Genomic DNA, 25,496 nt, shown 5'->3' on the forward strand with positions numbered 1-25,496 from the left:
ACAATTCAGTCATTATCTTATACTTTACTTGCAACTACAGCTGAGTAATTGGGCTACATTCTTACCAAAGTACAGTAACAACATGGCATACAGACAAACTGATGCATCACTTTCTCTGATGTGTCTGTATCGACAAAAGGCATCAGAGATGACAGACATGTCTACTATTGCAACAGAAGACCCACAGTATCTGCAAAAGGCCAACCTCAGAAACAGTTGATGTCCCATAAGTGAAACAAAACATGACAGTGGATCCTATCAACAAACATAGCCTACATTCAATGGTGTTGAAATTTACCCAGTTTACAGGGACAACTAAAAGCCCATGTTTCAGTGGAAGTGGTAGAGTGGGGGATCCCCTGTATGAATAAAGTATATACTAAACAAAAATATAAACGCAACATGCAACAATTTCAAAGATTTTACTGAGTTACAGTTCATAGAAGGAAATCAGTCAATTGATGTAAATTCATTAGGCCCTAATCTATAGATTTCACATGACTGGGCAGGGGTGCAGCCTGGGAGGGCATAGGCCCACCGACTTGGGAGCCAGGTCCACCCACTGGGGAGCCAGGCCCAGCCAATCAGAATGAGTTTTTCCTCACAAACAGACATAAATACTACTCAGCACCCCCATCCCCCTCCTCAGACAAGAAGAAGCCGGATGTTGAGGTCCTAGGCTGGCGTGGTTACACGTGGTCAACGGTTGTGAGGCCGGTTGGATGTACTGTCAAATTCTCTAAAACAATGTTGGTAGAGAAATTAACATTAAATTCTCTAGCTACAGCTCTGGTGGACATTCTTGCAGTCAGCATGCCAATTGCACGCTCCCTCAAATCTTGAGACATCTGTGGCATTGTGTTGTGTGACAAAACCGCACATTTTAGAGTTGCCTTTTATTATCCCCAGCACAAGGTGCACCTGTGTAATGATCATGCTGTTTAATCATCTTATTGATATGCCACACCTGTCAGGTTAATCGATTATCTTTAGTAAAGGAGAAATGCTCACTAATAGGATGTAAAAAAAACTTTTTTGTTCTTATTTTTTTTCATTTTTCTCCGCAAATTCGTGGTATCCAGGGATCTTTAATTTCGGCTCATGAAAAATGGGACCAACACTTTACATGTTTTGTTTATATTTTTGTTCAGTATAGATTAGTTTATGAAAACTAAAGAAGATAATGAAGCTCATTTCTGTATAAGCAACTGATAAGGTAAAAATGGTGGACTAAAGTCCATGGAGACAAGACAACACAGGAGCAAAAGGTGTCCTATGTCCCCTGTGCACCTCTCAACCCCTCTCTCTGTCTATCTTTATCTCTCTCTGTCTATCTTTATCTTTCTTCATGTCCCATCAGGTTAAATGTTTGTCTGCATTTCTGAGCAATCATTCCACGTGTGCTTGCTTCCTGTCTATTTATAAAGGACTAGTTGCTACCCTCTTCGATTACACTAGTCCCCATCCCTTTCCATACTGAGACCTATCCTCTAGCCATAGGCCCCTTCCCATTTAGTGATTTCAAATATGAAGGGGCTGGATAGGTTTAAGCAATAAAGTAAGGATTTTATTAGTCTTACAAATGGACTTGGGTAACTTCCACCATGTTGCTTACAACTATCCACTTCCCTCAGATCTACAAACACCATAGGGTGGAACTACAGATGTAGGATCTTAATTTGAGCCAGAAAATAATCCTGCAGCATCAGGACATTTGAATTATTATGTGGATTATAATTAATATACATTTTTGTAGGGGTTGATACATTCTTTGGAAGGGAAAAGACCGCAATTTAACCGTGGAAATTACAAACTTCAGAATACATTTTAAACCCCAAATAAACCACAAGTTTTAAATCCCCCCCTGCGTTGAGGCTGCAGGAAAGTTCTCTTGCAACAGGCTGATCAATTTAAGATCCTACATCTGTAGGGAGAAAAGGTTCTAGAGTTTCTTTTAGGACTGGGCCTAACAGTATCCATGCAGTAGCAGTAGCCCAACCCGTCAATGCAACACAAAACAGGACACAGAATCCAGATCCAGGGTTGTGATCACCAGACACCACAGCATAAACAAATATGGCCGACAAACGCGATGTACAGAAATAAAGCCAGAACAAGTTGTCACCAGATCTTAACTCTTTAAGTTTGGGGAATGTCCAGCAAGTGCAGTGTGGGGCTGTGAGAGGCGATATGGGGAATAACGTGTGTCTGTGTGTTGATACTGAGAACATCGTCAGGTTTTAAAAGTAGTCTCATATCTATGTAGTCCAAACCAAACCTTAGTTTTAATTATGGTTATAAACCTGTAGTTAGTCTCTCAGGTATTCTGTTATGAGTACATTTTTATGGACCAATTAGGTTCGTTTTTTTAGTACTAGTTTTCTGTTACTTCATGTGGAAATGTACGTAAATAAAAACTCTATATAAAACACAAAGATCAGTGGCTTGGGGTCAACATCATCCTATTCCTATTCCTCCCTGTGTGGGAGTGGCTGGTTGATGCAGCAAGAGTGTTTCTCCCAAGCCGTTGGTAGGGAAAGACACACACACACACACACACACACACACACACACACACACACACACACACACACACACACACACACACACACACACACACACACACACACACACACACACACACACACACACACACACACACACACACACACACACACACACACACAGAGTACAGTGTCTGTAATGACAGCAGCTGCTCCCTGCCTACATAACCAAGGTGCCGGAGCAAACGACAGCAAATGCCTGAAATTCTGACTTCTGGAATATTCCCTCGTTCAGCAGATGCTCCACCCAGTCGAAGTAATCTGACGCATGGCGCAAGTTTGGGCACGCGTTAATGGCATTAGTCGTGTGTGTGTGTATGTGTGTGTGTTAGTACATCAAAAACCTATGCAACCATACTGTATGTCGGCAGACATCCAAGAAGGATAACATGCCAGAGAGAGAGAGAGAGAAAGAGAGAGAGAGAGAGAGAGTATGTGAGAGAGAGAGAGAGAGAGAGAGAGAGAGAGAGAGAGAGAGAGAAAGAAAGAGAGAAAGAGACAGAAAGCAAAAGAAAGACAGGGAGAGAGTGTGGTTGAGAATAATAAGAGAGATAAAAAGCTTTATTGAGAGTGTAAGAGACAGAAAGAGATAGAGGATCAGTCTAACATTCTATTAGCGTGTTCCATTAGCGCCCAGTCCACAGTGCCCCTCTGTCCCCCTATAACCCATGCTCCCTATTAGCATGGTGGTCCTACAGAGGAGAAAGCTGGTTATTCACAGAGCCAGGCCACAGACAACAGCACCCGTCACACCAGAACAGGGCTCTGTATAAATAGAGGGGGGCCACTGGCCTCTGGAGGGGACCATTGCCCCCATCGCGTGACTCTGAACACAGTCCAGAGAGGCCCAACAGTCACAATCTGCCCTCAGGGGTGAATCCCAACTTGTATGAATTGAGGAGAAGTATGAATAGTGGCTTGCCTGGTTTCCTGAGAGTCTTTTCCGTTTCTGTTTGGGCTAACTCGTTGTTGAATGTAGAAGCAGTCAGGCAGCCTGGCTAGGTAAATGGCTACACCGAATATAGACACTTAAAAAGAAAGAAAGAGAGAGAAAACAAAGAGATAGAAAGAGAGACAGAAAATAGAGACTGATTGACAGAGGTAGTCTGTGTTGTCTTAAGAGAAATGGGCGCAGAGAGAGGAGAAAGAGAGAGAGAGAGAGAAAGAGAGAGATGAAAGCCTACCATCTCTCCTGGCTGCTGTCCAGACAATGATGTCATGTTTAATGACCTCACCATGCAGTGTCATCATCGCCCCCCTTGTGCACCACTTTAGGTGCACCACAGCCCAAAGTGTCTGTCTCTTAACCACCGACATTACTGTACTACCACATGTCTCCATTGCCCAACACCGTGTGTAAAGCCCACTAATCTTAATGGCTTCAATGGCATGGCCTATTAACTTGGTGTTAGCTAACTAGCTTGTTTACCCCAAGGCTAGGGAAAGGCAACCATGTGATCAGGGCAGCTTTGAAGTCATTCTATTACAATATCTCTGAAGAGCTACTAACACCATGGGTGAGTGAATCATTCACTGTACATGGAGGCGTAGGTGGACGCTCTCTCTCCACCTCTCTCTCTCTCTCTGACGCTGGCCCGATGTCTTCATCTTCAGGGAAAGCTAGTAATGCGCCGTGACAGTAGCTGTCTGAGAGGAACTACGGGAGGCCTTCCTTTTTATATTCTCCTAAAAAAAACGCGTATTTTTTCTCGCTCTCTCTTTATGTCTGCAAGAGAACAAAGGGAGTCTTTATCCTGAGAGTCGGTTAGAGAGGCTGGGAACTCCAAATATAGAAATAGAACCAATAGAAGTGTACACAGTTCTAAAATCCACATGATTGTTAATTTAAGTGTTTAAAGTACTTTTTTAAATAGCAAATAAACCAAATTCATAGCAATATTATTATAGCCATATAGCCTACAGCTCAACTAGAAAACAAACCATTTCCACAGTACAGCAGTCTGTTGATCTGTGTACCCAACCAGCCTGCTGCTGCTGGTTTCTAGTGGATGATGGAGTTGTAGTAGAAGTTAATTAAAGGACAGGCGTCATTCCCTCCCTCCTTCCCTCACACCGCTCAGTCCCGTGGGCGCCAGGGAAATAACAGGCCTTTTTCTCTCTCTTCACTGCTCTCAAGCCCAGGGCCTCGTCTCAATCCCGAAAGTTGCTCCCTTTCCTCCTATGCCCTCTATTCTCCGTCACTTCCCTTCAAGTAAGTTAGCGATAGGTCCACCTAGCTGAGGCTATATTGCAATTCACCTATTTGGTTTAGCCAGATCTGTGACAAGAAGTGAACAAGGGCAGAGAGCAGAGTAGAGGGGGAAACTATTTGGCATTAAAAGGCATACAGCCCTTGGTCGGCTCCATTGGTCAGTGCCCCAAAAAGTGGCAGACAGGCCACAAACTTCCCTAGACAGCCCCGCTTTCCAACCCTCCCCACCGCCCACCCCGCAACAAAAGAGCCAGCATCACCATATTCCTCCGGGATTGGGCGTGTCCAGAGAATGGAAAAACAACAGTTGAATCTGAGTGCTGTTAAACTCCACATTCACCCTGATTATAATCTCTGGCTTTGCTGTTTGTTTGTTTTCAAACCAACCAAGGTTTACATTAGGAGCTCTGAAGTGTGGAAAATGCCTGCCAAGACCAAGACAGAGCTAAAAGAATAACCCACCAAAACATCCCTGCACGGTTGATGACCTGTCTTCTTGAGATGCATGGTGAATCTATAATACTGCAGTATACACTGTTTCATGCTTCATTCTGACTAACAGATCAACATGGTTTATTTAAGTGGAAAAGCAACTTTGAATTGATAACCATTCAAATGAATGTCAGGTGGAAAAACATACAGATGTAGTTTACTTTACAAAGTCCTCCTCCGGATTGTAAACTCCCCTTTGGCAGGAGAAAGTCATGATGTCATCACAGGGTATTCCCTTCTTCACTCGACCAAATATAGGCAGGAAGAATGGCCTACTGTAGTTTTAGGAAAGAATGCAGGGTGATCCAGTGTGTGTGTGTGTGTGTATGTGTGTGCATTCATAACGATGAGCCCGTGTCTAATGTCGCCTCAACATTCTGCCAAGGAATGAATGGAAAGCGTGAATGGAATGTCTGGTATTCTCTAAATCATCACAGAGGTATTTTCTCTCTCATACCTAAAGACTGCCTTGTTTTTCTGACCCCCAACCTCTACAGTAAATGTTTCGTAGAACTGGCTGTTGTTAGTAGAACAGGCTGTTGTTTGTGGAACTATTTCCATAATCTTTTATTTTGTTTCATGATGGATCAAAGGTATGTGACCTGTGACTTGTAGTACTGAACAACATCCTTATTTTGAAAGAACAGAACACATTTCCTTTGATATTTCCTTTGGAAAAACAGGCCAGCGTCAATTTGTGACTTACAACCAAAAAACTAAATGAATGCTGACATAAGCCCTCAGCACATTTCCAAAAGGCTTGGTGAGTTACAGTACATGAAGGTTTACATGTTTCCTTAGCTTATACTTATAAAAGTTCATATTCTGTTAACTCATACCCAAATAATGTTGTTGACTTTTCCTATACTCATATGTGGCCAAAGCATATATTGGAGAAAAAACACTTCAAAAACTCCACCTCAAAACTTGTATCTCAAACAGAACATTTAAAAAATGCTTGCTATTCCCTCATAGAACATGATGTCATGTTGGCTCATTGGCTGAGCAGGCCAATCAGTGGTTTACTCACGTAAATATTTTTAACGACCGGTATACGCCCACACCATTCTGTTGTTGTGGTACGCCCACACCATTCAAACACATAAAATCTTTAAACATACTTCATTACAATTGTTTGAAAGGAAAACGATTTCACTCATATTGTAGTTCATTTTAGGTCGTATTGCATAGAAATCTGGAAACACTGAACAGTTACTTTAAGGAGAGAACATCATCAAAGATGGGCCTTGTTAGATGAACTATCTCACGCTACATTTTACAAACTGCCTCGGTAATTATTGTTTTCAACAAACTCTTCCATGTCTCTTCTTACATAAACTGTTCTCAACCGCAATTAAGACTTGCAGCAAACATATCCAAAAAGCCTCTGAGGAGAGCGGCAGGGAGAAATTAGAAACCTAGAATACAACACTGTTAGCAAACAGCCACATATAAAATAAAATCAGTTAGTCTTCTGGGCCTCTTGGAAGACATGTTACCGGTTAAGTCTCACGTCACCTAAGAGCAACAGGTCACAATACCCTGTCTGTATATCAGTGGTATGTGTGTTGTGTTGTGTGTGTGTGTGTGTGTGTGTGCGCGCATGTGTGTATGAGTAGTTATTGGGGTCTCAGTGAGTCACACTAACCTGCAATGTCTAATGAGACATGACCCACACATCCTGCCGTTCATTCCGACTGTCAACGTTTCGGTCGCAGTCTGGGGTCTTTAAGCCTGTATTTCTCCATTCATTCCTCAACCTCGGAATTCATTACTGACTGTCTTACGTTCCTGACCGCAAGAACGTAAGACAGTCAAACAGGAATACAATCACCTCAGCATTCTGATGAGGTCATTCCCAACAATTAACTGCTCCTGGTGTGATGACACAGAGCCACAAAGCATCCCAGGAATGTCGTCACCCAAATATACTGAACAAAAATGTAAACGCAACATGTAACAATTTCAAAGATTTTACTGAGTTACAGTTCATATGAGGAAATCAGTCAATTGAAAAAAAAATGTTTTGGCCCTAATCTATGGATTTCACTTGACTGGGAATACAGATAGGCATCTGTTGGTCATAGATACCTTAAATAAATGGTCCTCAGGATCTGGTCACAAGAGGCACCTGTGTAATGATCATGCTGTTTAATCAGCTTCTTGATATACCACACCTGTCAGGTGGATGGATTCTCTTGGCAAAGTTTGAGAGAAAGAAGCTTTTGTGCACATGGAACATTTCTGGGATCTTTTATTTCAGCTCATGAAACATGGGACCAACAATTTACATGCTGCGTTTATATTTTTGTTCAGTATATATATGGTACAATTAAGCGTGGATAGTTAGCACTGTTGTCTAAATTAGTTTAACTGACCCCTCCCTGGTGTATATACTGTGAATGTCTGAATGAGCATCCTTTGTGACAAATGCACTGGGAGAGAAATTACATTCAGTCTGTGGCAGACAAAGAGAAGGGAGAATGTTTATCTGCTAATATAAGATAGTAGTGTTGGTATGATGTCCCAAGCTGGGCTTCATACACATTGACTCAGGTTGACCTAAAAACCATGTGTTTGTGTGTGCGTGCGTGTGCGTGCGTGTGTGCATGTGTGTGTGTGTGCATTTGAAGGTTCTTTTGAGGTCTGAGGTTTTAATTGGAATGCCCCTGTAATTCACCCTGATCCCCAGAGTCTGAAATTATTCCTGAGTCTAAAAACAGCTAATGAGATAAATACCGTCTATCAGTCTGCCTCAGTTTATCCTTCCCACTGCACTCTACAGAACAGGGTGACATCATCACGTCTCAGACTGAGAGAACTGACATTGATTATCTCCCTGGATTGTTGCTCTTTTATTCCCCAGTCATACATTTCATTGGTTCCTTTTACAACAGTTCAACATGGTTTTCAAATCAATATGGGTGTTTTGAAGCAATGCAATGCTTATCAAAACAGAAGATGAGCCATGAGTGTATATTATAGAACTACTGGGATGAATACTGGACCTATATTGTCATAGCATTTATTACACTCATTCTATAGGATGATATCATCGCTTTGCAGACTGACTGAGTGAAAAGAAAATGTATCATCTCACTGACTTTTGTTAATCTGCTGAATGAGACAATGAGCCCCTCAGGGTGATTGGTATAGACAAGGTTATCAATCACTCTGATTGGAAAATTGGATCGTGTGACAGGCATTTTAGTGCAGAGAGTGAGTTTTCCGACTGGTGGACCGGGGTCTACTGGTGGACCGGGTCTGGTCTCCTGTGTCACAGATGTCTTTGGGGTCAGCATAGAAACCATTATTTGTTGTAAGGTCACAAAAAAATCATGATTGCAACAAAGGTTCATGATTGCAGCGACCTTAAGCGACCGTTGCTGGATTGTTAAACACAGAGATACACATTGAGGCTTCTTGTCACGTATTCATCCGTTGACATGGAAATCTCTTGTAAGCGTATACCGTTGTCATGACAACACAGATACTAGGCTCAGTATCGGTTGGTAAAGATAGTGTTGAGAGAGCTGAGAGGTCAGAAGTGAAGTGACGAGTGATTGTCTCATCATCTCGTCCCCAGTGGTGTGTTTTGTCTGTTGTGCAGTAGTAGACTAAACAAAGACTGAGACCAGTGAGTCCCTAGAGACCTGGGCTGGGATCTGTTCTTGCAGTTGCTTTGGGAAAACAAAGTGATATAAGAGTCATAAAGTTTTGCTTGGCTAGCAATGGTAGTGTACTCGACTAAAAATAAGGAACTACTACTGTTAATACACGACAACAAACGGAAAACCCCCTCAGTGAAACTTGACTCACTGATTCCCTTGTAGTCTATTCTAAATCCTAATCTAAATGAACCGTCTCTAGCTGTTTCATGTCCATTAGATGTTTCCCCTCAACAGGGCCAAAGTCCTAAGCGATATAAGCATAAGCGACATAAGCGGTTGCTTAGGGCCCCCGGGGTCTCCACTTACTATTGAATATACTAAGAATACTAGAATACAGCAGGTGCAATTTTGAAATGTAGTTGTGCATCAGCAGTTTTTCTCTTGCTACTGTATGTCAGTCACTCCATTAGCCATGTCAGCTAACAATGATTTGAATGGTATCTAAACTTGTAGTAAGTCATGGCCGAATACCGACCGGGGACACAGGGCACTTGCCCATGGGCCCTGACCTCCAGGAGGCCCCATTAATTTTGTTAGTCATTCTCACTCAGATATCATGTTAGCATGGCATAAGTCATTAAAGAAATTGTGAAATTGCAGGAAATTTGCTTTAAAACTGCAACCATTTCTTTCCACTCCATGGCAAATGGGTAGAATTGCATGAAATTTGTCATAAAAATGCAATGTTTTCTCTCCGCCCCATGGCAAATGGGTAGAATTGCATGTAATCTGTTATAAAACTGCAACATTTTCTCTACACCTATGGCAAAATGGGTAGAATGGCAAGAAATTAAATCTAAAACTTACCAAATCTCGCTTAGGGCCCACTAAAGGCTAGAGCCGGCCCTGCCCCTCAATAAGTGAAGGTGAGACTGACAGACTGATGGCGTCAGGGTGTTCTGTATCTGTATGAGGTCATCATGAAGCCTGGGGGTGGTTTGGGTTTTATGGATTTCTGCCCTGTCATGCTCCCTCCACTTCCATCTGACATGATCAAGATCTAATGAGAATGAATGTGATTCCTTCCATTTGACATAATCCAGATCTAATGAGAATGAATGTGATTCCTTCCATATGACACGATCAAGACCTAATGAGAATGAATGTGATTCCTTCCATTTGACATAATCCAGATCTAATGAGAATGAATGTGATTCCTTCCATTTGACATAATCCAGATCTAATGAGAATGAATGTGATTCCTTCCATCTGACATAATCCAGATCTAATGAGAATGAATGTGATTCCTTCCATTTGACATAATCCAGATCTAATGAGAATGAATGTGATTCCTTCCATCTGACATAATCCAGATCTAATGAGAATGAATGTGATTCCTTCCTAAAAGCGTACACTGACTCTGTACTAGCCTTACTACCCTCCAGCTAAAGATAGGGAGAGAGATGAGAGAGAGAGATGGAAAGAGAGCTAGATGAGAGAGAGAGATGGAAAGAGATGGAGAGAGAGATAGAGGGAGAGAGAGAGAGATGAAGAGATGGAGCCCTTTGAATTGAATTGAGAGAGACAGCCCAATTCTGATATTTTTTGCACTAATTGGTCTTTTGACCAATCAAGCCAGATATTTTCACATCAGCTCTTTTTCAGAGCTGATCTGATTAGTCAAAAGACCAATTAGTGAGAATTGAATTGGGTACCTTTGTGAACGGCGCCTTAGAGGAGTGATGGAGGAAGGGGAGAGAGGCATGAGGGCATGAGGGGTTGAGGTGTGCGGCTGATCAAATGACCATCTCTGGGTTATAAATCAAATCATTATTAAGTCTCTCTGGAGGGTACACAAGAAGCAGGCACGTCATTTCTTGGACTGCTTCTGTGGGGTAAAAAGCAGATCCCAATCAGTCACATATTCACACATGCCAAAGTCACCCTGCAAGAATGACATCATGGACAAAAACCCACTAGTCAATTCAGTCCCCCACCCACGCATACATTTATACACACACACACACACACACACACACACACACACACACACACACACACACACACACACACACACACACACACACACACACACACACACACACACACACACACACACACACACACACACACACACACATCGATACGCTCTGTGTGCAGCAACCATGGCAACCAACATCTAAGCCATGACATCACCCTTCCCACCCCAGGAGAGGAGAAGGTGACTCGTGACTTGTCCGTCAGTCGGTGACTCTCTTCCCGGGGATTTCATTCAGCTAGACGTAGAAACTCGATAATGGTACCGAGACTGCCAGGACGTTTCAACAACCCTCTATGTGGTTTACAGGGATAACACTAAACTACCAAAACAGAACATGTTACAGGTCCAATCAGCTGTCAGGGCCTATCTAGACCCATATCAAACCGGGGTGGGAAATTCCCTCTGACCACCACCTACTGCCCACTGTCTAGCACCTCCACAGTCCTATGCTGTTGTGGGACTGATTCTTGAACAGACAGTTTTCCCACAATCGTGAGTCACTGCATGGCTCTCCCGCTATCACACAGGTGCTGTCTGGAACCATTCAAATGGACACAGACACAGTATACACACATCACATCACTCCATACAGGTGCAGGGTTTAGAGAATATCATTTGAAAAGAAAGGATACTTTTTGTAATACTTCCAGAGTTGCAGTAAAGATTGGATCAGAGTTCAGAAGGCTGTCATTACCTATTAGTCAAATACATAGTGTACATAAAGACAACACACGTACACAGAACATTAATGTCATTTAGCGGACGCTCTTAATAACCAGAGCGATTTACAGGAGCAATTAGGGTTAAGTGCCTTGCTCAAGGACACATTGTTCACCCTGTTGATGACTCGGGGATTCCAACCAGCAATCTGTTGGTTACTGGCCCAACGCTCTTAACCACTAGGCTACCTGCCAGGCTACATTGTCTTCAATTAGCCACAACTGGTGATAAATGAAATTCAGATTACAGACGATGACTCAATGGATTAATTAATTATTTAATTAATCATCTTGCACTTTATCTAGAACTCCTAGGAAACAATGGAGACATGCTAGAGTGGAACGAGTGGGATGGGGGTCCATACATCCTGGGACAACTTCTAACGCCAGACTGCAGACTGCTCCAGACACCCACGCACCACATGGTGGGCCCTGACCCAAGCCCTGACTCCTGACTCAGCCGTCTAGGACCGTCTGAGACCCTGAGAACATGATGTGTCACAAGCTTAGAGTTCTGTATGTGCCCGTGTAATGGAGTCCACCCGTGAACGGCCGACCCGGTATTAGAACTCGCGTTCACAACTATATTTGATAGGGCTGTCGACTAACTTGCTTCAATGCAGTATCTATCTACAGTAGGAGTATGTAGTACTATCAAAAAACTGTCTAACTATAAAACATTTTACAACTTGTAGCCTTTTAAGAACCACTATTTCTTAAGAGCAGTGCTCTTCAATCCTGGTCCTGGGATCCACAAAGTCTAAACAAGGGCTATAGGGCTTGATATATAGTAAATTAGTTGAATCAGGTGCTTTAGTGCTGGGCTAGCACAAACTACTGAGATAATGGATTTGAACTACTTCCTTGATAAATAGCGCCATCTGGTGACAACAGCTTGGATCCACCCTGTAGTGTGCTGGCATGCCCATGCTTCTCATCCATCCACATAGCCGTTTTAGTCACGCCTTGTATAAAAGGTCAGATCTAAACATATATCCACGAAAATGTGAAGCAACAACTTCATACAACGATTCAATCAATGTTTATTACCCAATGAAACATAATTATACTTTGGAAAGGCCAACCCACCATGGGCAGGTCTACAGTACACAACTGTTGGGAACTGGAATTCCTGGTAGGTTTTTCAAATTGACAGAAACTTCAGGCCTTTAAGGAGGATTTGTATAAAACACTTTGCATAACACACATTTTTGTCCCAGTATCATTTCTTCTGACATTCCTTTTTACAAAGTAGGCCTACATAGTTGCACCTCCAATAATTTGAAATAAAATAAATTATTTAAAAAGTACATTCAAGTGAACAATAGGCTATCAACCCTGAGATTAGGTAAAGTGAGATATTAGCTATTCAGATTTCAGGGAAGCTCAGATATATCTCTTCAAGCGTGCATGATGTCTGAATGGCCACGGGATGGTTCATGTTGATGAGAGAAGACACCAGACTGTCCACCATGGCTTTTAAACAGTCCTGCAGATCTCTAAGGTCCCGGTCCTTCTGACAGTCAGAGTCCCTCATTGCCATGCGCATACAGATGTTCCTCAGCTCTATGCTTTCCTAGGTGGAGAGAGTAGAGCCACAGATAGAACAATGAGCCAGATATTTCACCGGAAGTATATATGTGAAGTATCAGGTTAGCATTTCCACTCACTACCAAATATGGTGATGAGAGGAAACCCAGTGGCCGGCAGTGGGAGAAGATAGAGCGAGATGGATTTTGGCTGATGAAACCAAATCTCCATACAGTTTTAAGGTAAATCAAGAAATCTGTTATAAATTGAATTTTTTTAATGTCTATTTACATCTAGATGTTTGGTGCAGTATTTCTCTAGTGAAATAATGTGCATGAAAACTAGTCAGACTAGACTGATGGGCTCTTGCCACAGATGATTTGTTTACATCGCAGTTTAGGATAACTAATGTGGACTAATCCACATAAATATTTGATAACTAATAAAGTAAGAGAAGCAATGTTTCCTCAAAATGTTTTTGCCACTGAACAAATTTCAACTTCCAGCTCGAGTTTACTGTGAACACTGAGGCTGTACCCGCTTTAAGTTACAGTTTCAGACAGTGGTCAAGTAAGCTACTGTGGCTATTTGATCATAATATAGGCCTACCAGTGTCGCCTACCATCAAAAACAACTGAGAAAATGCATTCCATAACATTTTAACTTGGAAATGGCTGTTCTATCATTCAGCCTACAGTAGCAGCCAATGTGTTGTGTTCAATGTAGGCCTACATTCCATGAGACCTTTGAAAAACTAAATCTGGGTTTGACATTAACCTGTTTATCAACTTGTCCTTTAGACAAGGAGGTGACTGAAAATGTTCTTGTTGTTTGATGCAAGAAACCACTTTACAAAATAAAATGCATTATAATTAACATACCATTATTACAGAATCGGCTCTAGATTTGCTTTCAAATATGTCTAGAAATGTACATGTTTTGTGCTTTTGTAGGAAGCAATCACTCCATTGCTGACTACAAATGATCTATAACTGGTCTTAGTTTTTGGTTAGGCATAAGGTTAGCAATGTGGTTATGGTTAGGTTCAAAATCCCATTTTAAGAAGAGACATTGTAGAAATATGAAGCCTTCATAGGGGGAGGACTTTGAGGACTTTGTGGCTGTGGTAACTAGTGACGACCGTTAAGAAACTCTGGTAAGAGCCAACAAGGGCCAACAAGGAATGTTGTTTGTATACTATTTGTTCTTTCTATATTTGACATTTTGAATTGCTTTACAATACAAAAAATAAAGGCTAGGATAATTAACGGTTAAAGTTAGGAAAAGGGTTAGGCTTAGCTACAATGCTGTTGTCCCGACATAATGTAATGAAACAGGCAGGGAGCAGGTCTCGAACCCTCGACCTCCTAGCCCGAGGTCCGGCGCGCTATCGACTGTGCCGCAAAAGCATGCTCGAGCGGCAGAGTCGATTTCCGCGCTTATAAACCCAGGGTCGTTACAATAAAATAACAGCCACAGACCAATGGCTAGCATCAATTGGTGTAACTTGATATCAAGAAAACGCCCCTAATTGTGGTCTGCAATTATACCCTTCACGAAAAAAAAGACCAAAACGTCACAAGAACGTCGTCATAATATATCCGTGAACTGTTTCGACTGGGAAGCGTATGGTAAGCTTTTACGTCTAGCCAACATGAGTCAGTCATAACAAATTCAGTGTTTCTTTTTAACATATACAAAATATTTTGATATCCATACCATACAATATTGTTTTCTCATTCATAATCATTTTTATTCTAATCTCTAGCCTATCAACCAAATAGAAAGATATCAAACATTTTTTACAAATTATGCAAACCAGCAGATGCACACCATCACTCACCAAGAAATTAGAATTTCATATAAGGGATAAAACACTCACTTTAGGACGCAGAAATGTCCTCAGATCCTGAAACGAACGTTGACTGATTTCTTCCTCGACTGTGAGTATTTGGGTTAGAATATCGATTAGCTGCGTAATGACACTTTCACGCGCCTTTTCTGCTATTGTGTGGGCCGCTGCTGACGAGTCTTGGATGGTTGTCACTTGTTTTTCTAGTCCAAGTTTAGTGGGCCTACTAATCGCTGTTTGGTGGGAGCGCACATTCTGTAGCAACTTCAGTGCTTCTGTTTGGTGCTCCATGGGACTGTACTGCAACGTTGCTGTCTCCATTTGGGCCCCTCTCTGTGTCGCTGCCTGTAGCGCTGTAGCGCTGTAGCACTCGGGAGCACCTAGGTGCGCTTAAGTCACAAGAGTCTCCACCTCTCCCACTCACGCGTCAATTGTTGCGCTATCGCTGGTATTTGTGGTAATTAAATGTTAATGACAGCCACTTTCCCAACATACACACACATACATAGACACACACACACACACACCACATTACCCCTTTTCTCAACTGTTATCTGTTTACTTTAGTCAGCGAAAAGGGCCACAGGGAGTTGGAAAATGAGGAACCAGACCTAAACTAAACATGTCTAAGAACATCCCAACTGTACAAGGTTTAGACTGTATAAGATCACACATCAACACCTCCTTATGCAGATTACAGTTACTGTGTACTCATGATTAGCATCTGGAAAGGCTGAGAGGAGAGAAAGGAGACTTTCCTTGCTGTTGTCTAGCAGACCCCAGACTATAAAACATGTATGTAACCTTTATTTAACTAGGCAAGCCAGTTAAGAACAAATTCTTATTTACAATGACGGCCTACCCCGGCCAAACCCGGACGACGCTGGGTCAAATGTGCGCCGCCCTATGGGATTCCCAATCACGGCCGGATGTGATACAGCTTGGAATTGAACCAGGGACTGTAGTGACCCCACTTGCACTGAGATGCAGTGCCTTAGACCGCTGCGCCACTCGGGAGCCCAAAACTACAGCAACTCTATTCAATAGATCTGTCTCTCTGCTTTCTTTCTGCTATCGAATACAAGCCTGGGGGGCTTGTATTAGCTATGGCAGAGTTCTGGTGTTGACAGCAGCTGCACATGGAGCTTGTCTTTTCTATAATGGCTGCTACCTTTCCTCGTCTCTTATTTCATTTACACTCATTTGAAGGCCCAGGAAAGTGCTAATGAGGAAAAGGCAATGATGCACCGACAGGGTGTCCCCACCCCATGGCAACCCCAGGTGTCCCCCAGCAGGCGGCAGTCACGACAACAACACAGAGCTCACCCCGGAGTCTCCCACAGATTGAATCAACCTGTTTATAATATCTAAACATCCTCATGTTAATGACAAAAAAATTGAGATATCGATTTATCACTTTTTGTCTACAGTATTTATAAAACTTCCCACTGGGCACACAGTGGTTGAATCAACATTGTTTCCACGTCATTTCAATGAAATGACGTTGAACCAGCATTAAATAGACATTGAATTGACATCTGTGCCCAGTGGGTTAGCAAGCATGTGTAGAAACATTGTTGATTCTTTGAAAACTGTCAGAACTAGCATGCCTTTGTGGAGTTCAACATTTCATTTCCTAAATGGTCTCAGATTTTCAAATGATGTGCTTCCAAATGGAGTCCAACTCCACATACTTAGAGCAGTCGGCAGAATCGTGAGTTCACGTCGTTGAGATGGCCCTTTTGAAAAGGTGTAGTGTCTCCCAGAAAAGGTGTGTCTTCGTTGGTGAGGTCACTGCAAGAAGAAGCAGATGCCGTGGTTTGGCCAGTCGTTTCTTTCACATTGTCTGGTTCTTCTGTGTCTAAATGGGACAAGAAAGACTCCTTTATCTGGCTGTATCATATGAAACTGAGTCTTTCATATCTTCTGATATGTAATAAAGGCTGTATAACTTGTCCAATAATAAACACATTTTGTTGTTTAATAACCTTTTTTTTCTCCCTACTAGCTAGCAATTCGAACAAACCCAAATTGCCTAACCTCTCTCACTCTCTCCCGCCCCCTGTTGGTTGTCTCTGTACACGCAGGGCTCTCCTGTCCCTCTGGCCATGATGGTGTCCTCAGACACACACAGGTTCTGCAGCAGGAAGTAGGTAGTCATCAGGCCTTTCCCCTTCACCTGGATCTCTCCTCTTTCCAGTATGTCAAAGCCCTTATCTTCCAGCGCACTGCAGATAGGTATAGTTAGAGAGAATCAGAATCATAAGAACTAAGTTCTTCGGCCAACTTTATTGGCAAATCTGAATGGGAGCCATGTTGGCACTACCTGTATGTGAAGGGGCTGAGGTGTATGTGGTCAGGCAGTCCGTGACTCTCCATGCGGGAGGCAGTGTTGACCGTATCTCCAAACAGGCAGTATCGAGGCATCTTGTCCCCAACCACACCAGCCAGCACTGGACCTGTGTGCAGACCCACCCGAATCTGGTACACGCACACCACACACACAGACACACACACACTGTCACTTTAAATCACAATTCCATAGCTTCATTAAAGAACAGCTCATTTTGGACTATAAAGTCACCTGGATGGGTTGCCCAGTGATAGGGTTGGTCACCTCCCGAGCAGCGATACGCATACCCAGGGCAAAGTTGGCCACCCGCTCTGCATGGCTGTCAGCTGGAATGGGAACCCCACCCACCACCATGTAGGCGTCTCCAATAGTCTCCACCTGGAAGAGCCGAGGCGTTCATAGCACTCGTTGAAAGGTTGGCTGCATCTCAATAATCTAAAGTATTTTCCTTCCCTTATCTCCTCTCCTTCATTCAACCTTTCATTTACCCCTTCATGTACCTCGCTCTTTCTCTCTGTATACCTTGTACACGTCATGGACGCTGGTAAGGCGGTCGAACTTGGAGTACATGGAGTTGAGCATGTTGACGATCTGGATGGGCTCGCAGGCAGCACAGATATTGGTGAAGGTGACCACATCACTGAACAGGATGGTGCACACCTGGAACTCACCTGAAATAGAGGGAGAAAGGTGAAGCAGAGATGTTTGTAATGGCCATATTTTTCATTACACAGGTCTTCTAGCTCATTTGAAGAGTAGAACAAAATAAAAGGTAGCAGATATGCTGGCCCTGTCTGGAGGACCAGGTAGATATGGAATTAGCCAGACATTGCCATCGTACCTGCTTCCACCCTCTTGCCCTCCTTCAGCTGGTTGGCTACGTGGCGAGGCAACATGGCGTAGAGCAGAGTCTCCGTCTTCTTCTTCTCCGTCTCGAGGTGGCGTGAGAGGATCCTCAGCTCCTCCTATGAAATTACAACATGATAGACAAAGAGGATGAGAAAACAGTGAGATGAGAAACGGACAAAGAAGGAGAGATGTATGTGCCTTTTTGCGCTCCAGCTGATTGGACAGCTCCATCTCGGCCAGACGCTGTTGGTTAAGCAGGATGAGGTCCCGGGTGGTGTCGTGCTGGGCGATGTCGGAGATGTGCAGACCCCTCTCCTCCAACTCCTGCAGGCTGCGCAGCTTCGGGGAGCACAGGTACACCATACAGCCCAGAGACTCCATCCACACCATCTGACCTGGGTACAGGGGCGTTATTCAGTCATACCATGGACACAATGCAGAGCCAACCTGCACAATCAGACATCGGATCAGAGAAGGGGAGTTTGACTGAACCTCTGAGTTTGAGCATGGACTGATGCTGAGAGGCCAGTGGCACCATCTCCCGTCTGGTCTTCAGGACAAACTGGCTGTTAATGAACTTCCTGATGCTCTCGATGTTGAAGGTCACCTGCGGATGGACAATGCTGAAGTACTCATCCAGACGGATGTCCATCGTCTGCAGCCCAGGGACAAACTTCTGGATGTTAATCCCAGTCTGCTTCACCTTGAGCTGGGCACACACAGAGAAGAGTACTGGTAACAATGTACCAATAGGACTAATAGCTGCTTAATTATCGTTTTGCATAAACTTAGAAAGATACAAGTTGCCTTACCTGTTTATCAAAGACAATGTGGAAAGGGAAGGCATTGCAGAATGCTTGTTCCTCCATCCACAGCTTATCTGGGTAGCAGGGTGTGAACGACTTCAGAAGGTTGTCTGGGGGGGGGGGACAGAAGAATCGTTCTCATTAGATGTTCTCATATCAACATGAAAGCGTCCAGCAAACTTTGCTTTTGGAGTAAACACTTCAAGTAAAGAAAGAGCCCAACCTTTTCCAAACATGACAACGCTCCTAACCATGTCCCAGCGTGATCTTTTCCCAGCAGGGCAGTGGGGCAGACTGGCACACCTGGCTCTCATCCTCTCCAATGCCTCTGCCTGATGCTGTTACCAGACCAGAGGAATACACCAGAGATCTCACACTGAACCCCTGGAGGCCACAGTGTCTGCTGGGTGTAGACTACTTTGCTCTTATTTTTTAACCCTCTAGACATAATTCTATTTTCATTCCATTATAAAACATGTAATAGTTAAACACTGCTACTTGACTCTTGTTTTGAATCATGACAAATTTAAATAAAAAAATAAACTTCTCACCCTCCTATCAATCTCCTCATCCTCCTTGGTTACCTCCTTCTCTCTTTGGGGCCGGAAATCCCTCTTTGACCCTCTGCTCCTCTGAGAGACCAGGAAGACCACATGCTCTTTCTTCCCTGTGCGCTCGTCTTCCTCTGATTGGTTAAGGATGGTCATGCTCACTTCGCTGTCAAAGAAGTCTTTGGCCACCGCCTCAATGATGCCTGCACAGAGAGAAAAGAGATAACCTCCTTGGATTAAAGGTACATTTTAGGTATGGATGATTACCGTACCTGGCACAATGTGATATAGGCCTTTCCTGTCCGAGTAGTAATGAAGCAACATCCTCCCATCATCGTTCTTCTCCACACGGAAAGAGGGAGCGTTCATCTCCTGGAAGAAGGATATTTATTGCATACATCATCTTTTTTTAAATCTGGGCTCTAATGGATTGAAATACGTAGTAGATGATCCATTGTAGAGGCCGTAAAGAGAAGGTCACCTGGTAGGAGAGAGCCAGGTAGCTGTGAAGGGCATCCAGGTTCTCAATGAATTCCACCAGGTTCCCCCCTAGCGTACGCAGCATGGTGTCGTACCCCGCCATCTTACAGAAGCTGAAGAAGTACTCCCCGAAAAGCTTCAGCACCACCTCAGAAGACATGTCTGTGGCCACAACACCACCACATCATCATCATTGTCATCACTATATCATCAACAACTGTCAAACTAAATGGTGCCTATCTCTCCCCTTAGTTTGGGACTGTAGACTGTCCCGTAATTCTAACCCTGACACCGTGTCATGTCCACAGGCTCTGGGGTGACCCCTCGGGTACAGGACACCTGGGCCACACTTGGGTCACCTGTGTCACACCTGGAGGGCCTCAGCAGGGACGTTGTTAACACCTGACCTCACCTGGAGGGCCTCAGCAGGGACATTGTTAACACCTGGCCTTACACACCCCCTCCCACGAGGAGGTAGACACTCCTAACCACTGATATAAGGGTATCAAAAACACTGACCTGTGTTTCTGGTTCAAGATTAAACACTGTTATAGAATTGTGAAGAACGTAGAGATTGGTACTTACCCAGCATAGTACATGCCTCCTGCACCAGACGCAGAGTTATGACATCATCGTATATCTCATAAGTCATGAACGTGTCCTGGACCTCTGCCAGGGTCCTGAAGAGATAGAGAGAATTGGCATACTCATGTCCTGAATCGTTTCAAATTTACATCAACAGTTACTTAGTACACAAAATACCAGACCTCAGTTTCTCCCATGTTTCTTCACCAAATTTCTCAATGACCAGAGATTTCAGACAGGTGTTTATGAATCCGTACTGCGAACACAAACAGTGAAGAAGAAGAGAGCGATATGAGATATCATAGTTGTCTAAAGCAAAACTAGAATGACTTGATGTTAAAATCAACAAACAGACATCTTGGTACTCACCATCTCTCTGGTATCTCTCTGTCCTCGTCCTCCTGGTTTGTACTCTCTATGTACAGAACCCCTAACTCCTCTCTCTCTCTCACACACACACACACACACACACACACACACACACACACACACACACACACACACACACACACACACACACACACACACACACACACACACACACACACACACACACACACACACACGCACACGATGGAATTACTCTGCCACCATATGGTGAGAATTAGACATTGCATGGCATCCAGTCCCATCTTCTTGTTGCATGAATCCTGTCTTCAATTCTTCCAATTATTTTATTATTCTCAATGTGTATTCTTTCTCTTGGTAGATGATAAAATCAGTGGAGGCTGCTGAGGGGAGGACGGCTCATAATAATGTCTGGAACGGAGTGAATGGAATGACATCAAACACATGGAAACCACACGTTTGATGTATTTGATACCATTCTGCCTATTCCGCTCCAGCAATTACCACGAGCCTGTCTTCCCCAATTAAGGTCCCACCAACCTCCTGTGGATACAATATACACTGTGTACAAAATATTACATAAAATGATAAAGTGAATCCAGGTGAAAGCCATGTTCTTTTATTGATGTCATCTGTTAAATCCACTTCAATCAGTGTAGACGAAGGGGAGGAGACAAGTTAAAGAAGGGGTTTTAAGGCTGGAGATAATTGAGACATGGATTGTGTATGTGTGTGCCATTTAGAGGGTGAATGGGCAAGACAAAAGATTTAAGTGCCTTTGAACGGGAGATGGTAGTAGGTGCCAGGCACACCGGTTTGTGTCAAGAACTGCAATGCTGCTGGGTTTTTCACGCTCAACAGTTTACCATCTGTATCAAGAATGGTCCACTACTAGAAGGACATCCAGCCAACTTAACCCAACTGTGGGAAGTATGAAGTCAACATGGGCCAGCATCCATGTAGAACGCTTTCGACACCTTGTAGAGTCCATACCCCGACCAAATTGAGGCTGTTCTAAAGGCAAAAGGGGTTGCAACTCAATAGTGGGAAGGTGTTCCTAATTGTTTTGTAGGTCTGTATATCAGTAGTATAGAACACACAGTTGCCTGAACTTTTATTGGTTGGAAGTCCTTGTCCGTGGTCCTGAAATAGTGTCCAGGTCAATGTTGCAGGCTGCATGTGAGATTAAGGGTTAACAGCCTCATAGGAATATGGTGTATTTTAAGTAAATAACGCATTTCAGTCCTTGGATGCAAAAGGAAGCTATTTTATTTTTCTAATATATTATTACTTGACATAGTCTGCAAAAACCATAAACAGTTGTAAAGTTTAGATGTCTGTCTTTTCCGAGCGTTTTCATGACTGAACACATAGATTAGGCCCTGCATTTTGTAGTGGCAATATAAACTACACTGTTGTGTTCTGAATCCCAACGCTTTCAAAGAAACAATTATGATTGCGCTGCCTATGCTTTCCCACGAGCTATAAATGCTGTTGTTCCCGCAATAAAATTTTACAAGTGTCACAACACATCACGTGTAACACAAGACAAGACAAGACACAAAATTGTAAAAACGAATACTTCCTGATATGCTTTCTATATGGCTCCCTAAAATAAAGTGTAAACTGACGCAAAGTTACTTTGATCATTGCTGTAAAAGGTGGATTTGCTCAGGATCAAAGTAACGTTCATGTTCAAATATCAAGATGATTTGGAATCAAACAAACATTGATTTGGAGTGAACCAACACGTGAACTACTTTTTCTAACTAACTTAAAATTGCTCTGACATTACGTCACAGCAATTTTTATTTTACAATGATCATAACAGTTGGCAGTATTTTCTGTTAATCTTTAATTCAATGTACTTTTCCAAAAGAAATCCCCTCCATCAGTAAAGTGCTTATGCGCGGTGTGTATCCAGAGACAGCAGAGAAATCATTCCCAGACCATCTCTGGTGTAACTTCAGGAAGAGAATAATCAATAGCCTACAGCTGAATCAAGTGCAGCATTGCCAAAGGAGAAGCAGGTAAGACCTTGAACGTTTATTTCTTTAAATACTGAGTTTTTACAATCGACAACAAATCCCAGCCATTCTCAACGCTTTTTGTGTTATATGGGTTTTGTAATCAGCGTGAGTCATTTGACATGTAGAGCAATGAAATAACAATGGTGTAACTGATAAGGTAGAGGTACTAAAACACAGCGAAAATACAGTTTAGAGCATGGAGGCTTTTCAGTTGTAATTCGAGTAACACTTCAACTACAGCGGAACATACAGTATAAACTCATACTATATTTACTGTCTTGTTCTACACAGGGATGTTGTGTGAAAGCGCACTCTGGGGCATGGATCACCATGAAGACTTGGCAAGAGAACTCACTCCTCCTCACGCGTCCCTATCAGAGCCAACATCAGACCGGGGTAGTTTCTACCCTCATCTCTCCGAATGCGCCAACATCGAGGTTGATGGCAGTGAAAATATGGAAAACCATACAAGGAAAGAGGCGGTGAAACAGAGATCGGCTCATCAAGAAAAGGGACTGGTCACAGGAGACCAATTAGTGAGGAATATTGCATCACCCCATTCTACAGAGCGGTTTGGACCAACAGGGAGAGGGAAGTCATCAGGAGCCGGGCGGACACTGGTACCCTGTCAGACTTTATCTCCAAGTCTCTCACAGAGTCGCACTAAAAACTATGTAGTGTAAAGCCCGCCTCTTCATTCTCCATGGACATATTTAACAGTGGCTTATGGAACAATGTTATTTATTTTGTATGTCATTTCACTATCCTTCATAACCTGTGCTTTTTCGCTGACACGGTCGCCAGTTGTACGGTGTTTCCTCCGACACAATGGTGTGGCTGGCTTTCGGCGAGCAGTGTGTCAAGTAGCAGTGTGGCTTGTCAGGGTCTTGTTTTGGAGGACGCATGACTTTCGACCTTCGCCTCTCTGGAGTCGGTACGGGAGTTGTAGCGATGCGACAAGACTGTAACTACCAATTGGATATCACGAACATGTGGAGAAAAAGGGGTAAAAAGTACAAACAAAAATTATAATAACCTGTGCTTGATATCCTGTTCAACCCTTCCTGTGAATTAAATAGCCCTATAGGCCTATTGCTTATTGCATTTGTTTGATTGAAGGATGTTCATTTATTGACTAAATGTGCAGTGTTTATACATTGTTCTTTCAACTATTTATTATTGATGGAGACGAAGCCAGCCTTAACATTCACCATCACTGGAACACTGTAACAGGATGGCATGGAATGAATCCTGTACTCTATTCTGTGTTGATGTTATTAACAAATAGGGATAGAATAGGCCTGCACTTGTTTCTTATCATTATTCCTTTCCATTCAATCTAGGTTCATTCCAGATAGTGAAGATATCTATTTAGGTCTATGAAGATATCTATCTAGGTCTATGAAGATATCTATCTAGGTCTATGAAATATCTATCTAGGTCTATGAAATATCTATCTAGGTCTATGATGATATCTATCTAGGTCTATGAAGATATCTATCTAGGTCTATGAAATATCTATCTAGGTCTATGAAGATATCTATCTAGGTCTATGAAGATATCTATCTAGGTCTATGAAATATCTATCTAGGTCTATGAAATATCTATCTAGGTCTATGATGATATCTATCTAGGTCTATGAAGATATCTATCTAGGTCTATGAAGATATCTATCTAGGTCTATGAAGATATCTATCTAGGTCTATGAAGATATCTATCTAGGTCTATGAAGATATCTATCTAGGTCTATGAAATATCTATCTAGGTCTATGATGATATCTATCTAGGTCTATGAAGATATCTATCTAGGTCTATGAAATATCTATCTAGGTCTATGAAATATCTATCTAGGTCTATGAAGATATCTATCTAGGTCTATGAAATATCTATCTAGGTCTATGAAATATCTATCTAGGTCTATGAAGATATCTATCTAGGTCTATGACGATATCTATCTAGGTCTATGAAATATCTATCTAGGTCTATGAAGATATCTATCTAGGTCTATGAAATATCTATCTAGGTCTATGAAAATACTGTAGATGTTAGTTACCATAACTGCCCTCAGATCCAGGTTCATAAGGAAGCACTTACGAGAGTAAAATTTAGTTGTACATTTATGTTCAGTAATTTTTCTTAGAAACAGAACACCATATTTTGCTAAAATTCTCTCTGTTTTATTTCATTTGAAAGTAGCTGTTGTCACTCCACCAGAAAACAAGTCTAGACTATTCAATGATTACTACCATTCATATGGGCACAACATACAGTGCCTTCTGAAACTATTCTGTTCTGAGCCAACTGTCATTTTCCCAAGTCCCTCTTTGTGGCACCTGGCCACACTACTGAACAGTAGTCTAGGTGCAACAAAACTAGGGCCTGTGGGACCTGCCTTGTTGATAGTGTTGTTAAGAAGGCTTTATTATGGACAGACTTCTCCCTATTTTAGCTACTGTTGTAAACTGTTTTGATC

At 42.7% G+C, this 25,496-nt stretch overlaps 1 protein-coding gene across 1 annotated transcript; it reads right to left on the bottom strand.

Moving 5' to 3' along the window:
• Positions 1 to 15,358: 15,358 nt before the first annotated feature.
• Positions 15,359 to 24,178, bottom strand: LOC139532409 (guanylate cyclase soluble subunit beta-2-like). Its single transcript, XM_071329958.1, has 16 exons — positions 21,015 to 24,178; positions 20,828 to 20,901; positions 20,646 to 20,740; positions 20,062 to 20,222; positions 19,853 to 19,952; positions 19,614 to 19,783; positions 19,253 to 19,361; positions 19,036 to 19,139; positions 18,716 to 18,932; positions 18,422 to 18,618; positions 18,216 to 18,339; positions 17,897 to 18,045; positions 17,606 to 17,752; positions 17,348 to 17,502; positions 17,062 to 17,249; positions 15,359 to 16,882 (listed from the first exon to the last, which is right to left on the bottom strand). The coding sequence occupies exons 1-16, from the start codon at positions 21,015 to 21,017 to the stop codon at positions 16,716 to 16,718; spliced, it is 2,160 nt and encodes a 719-aa protein (XP_071186059.1). The 5' UTR covers positions 21,018 to 24,178; the 3' UTR covers positions 15,359 to 16,715.
• Positions 24,179 to 25,496: the final 1,318 nt, after the last annotated feature.

The sequence above is a fragment of the Salvelinus alpinus genome, chromosome 10 (genome assembly GCF_045679555.1).
Source record: "Salvelinus alpinus chromosome 10, SLU_Salpinus.1, whole genome shotgun sequence".
Classification (NCBI taxonomy): domain Eukaryota; kingdom Metazoa; phylum Chordata; class Actinopteri; order Salmoniformes; family Salmonidae; genus Salvelinus; species Salvelinus alpinus.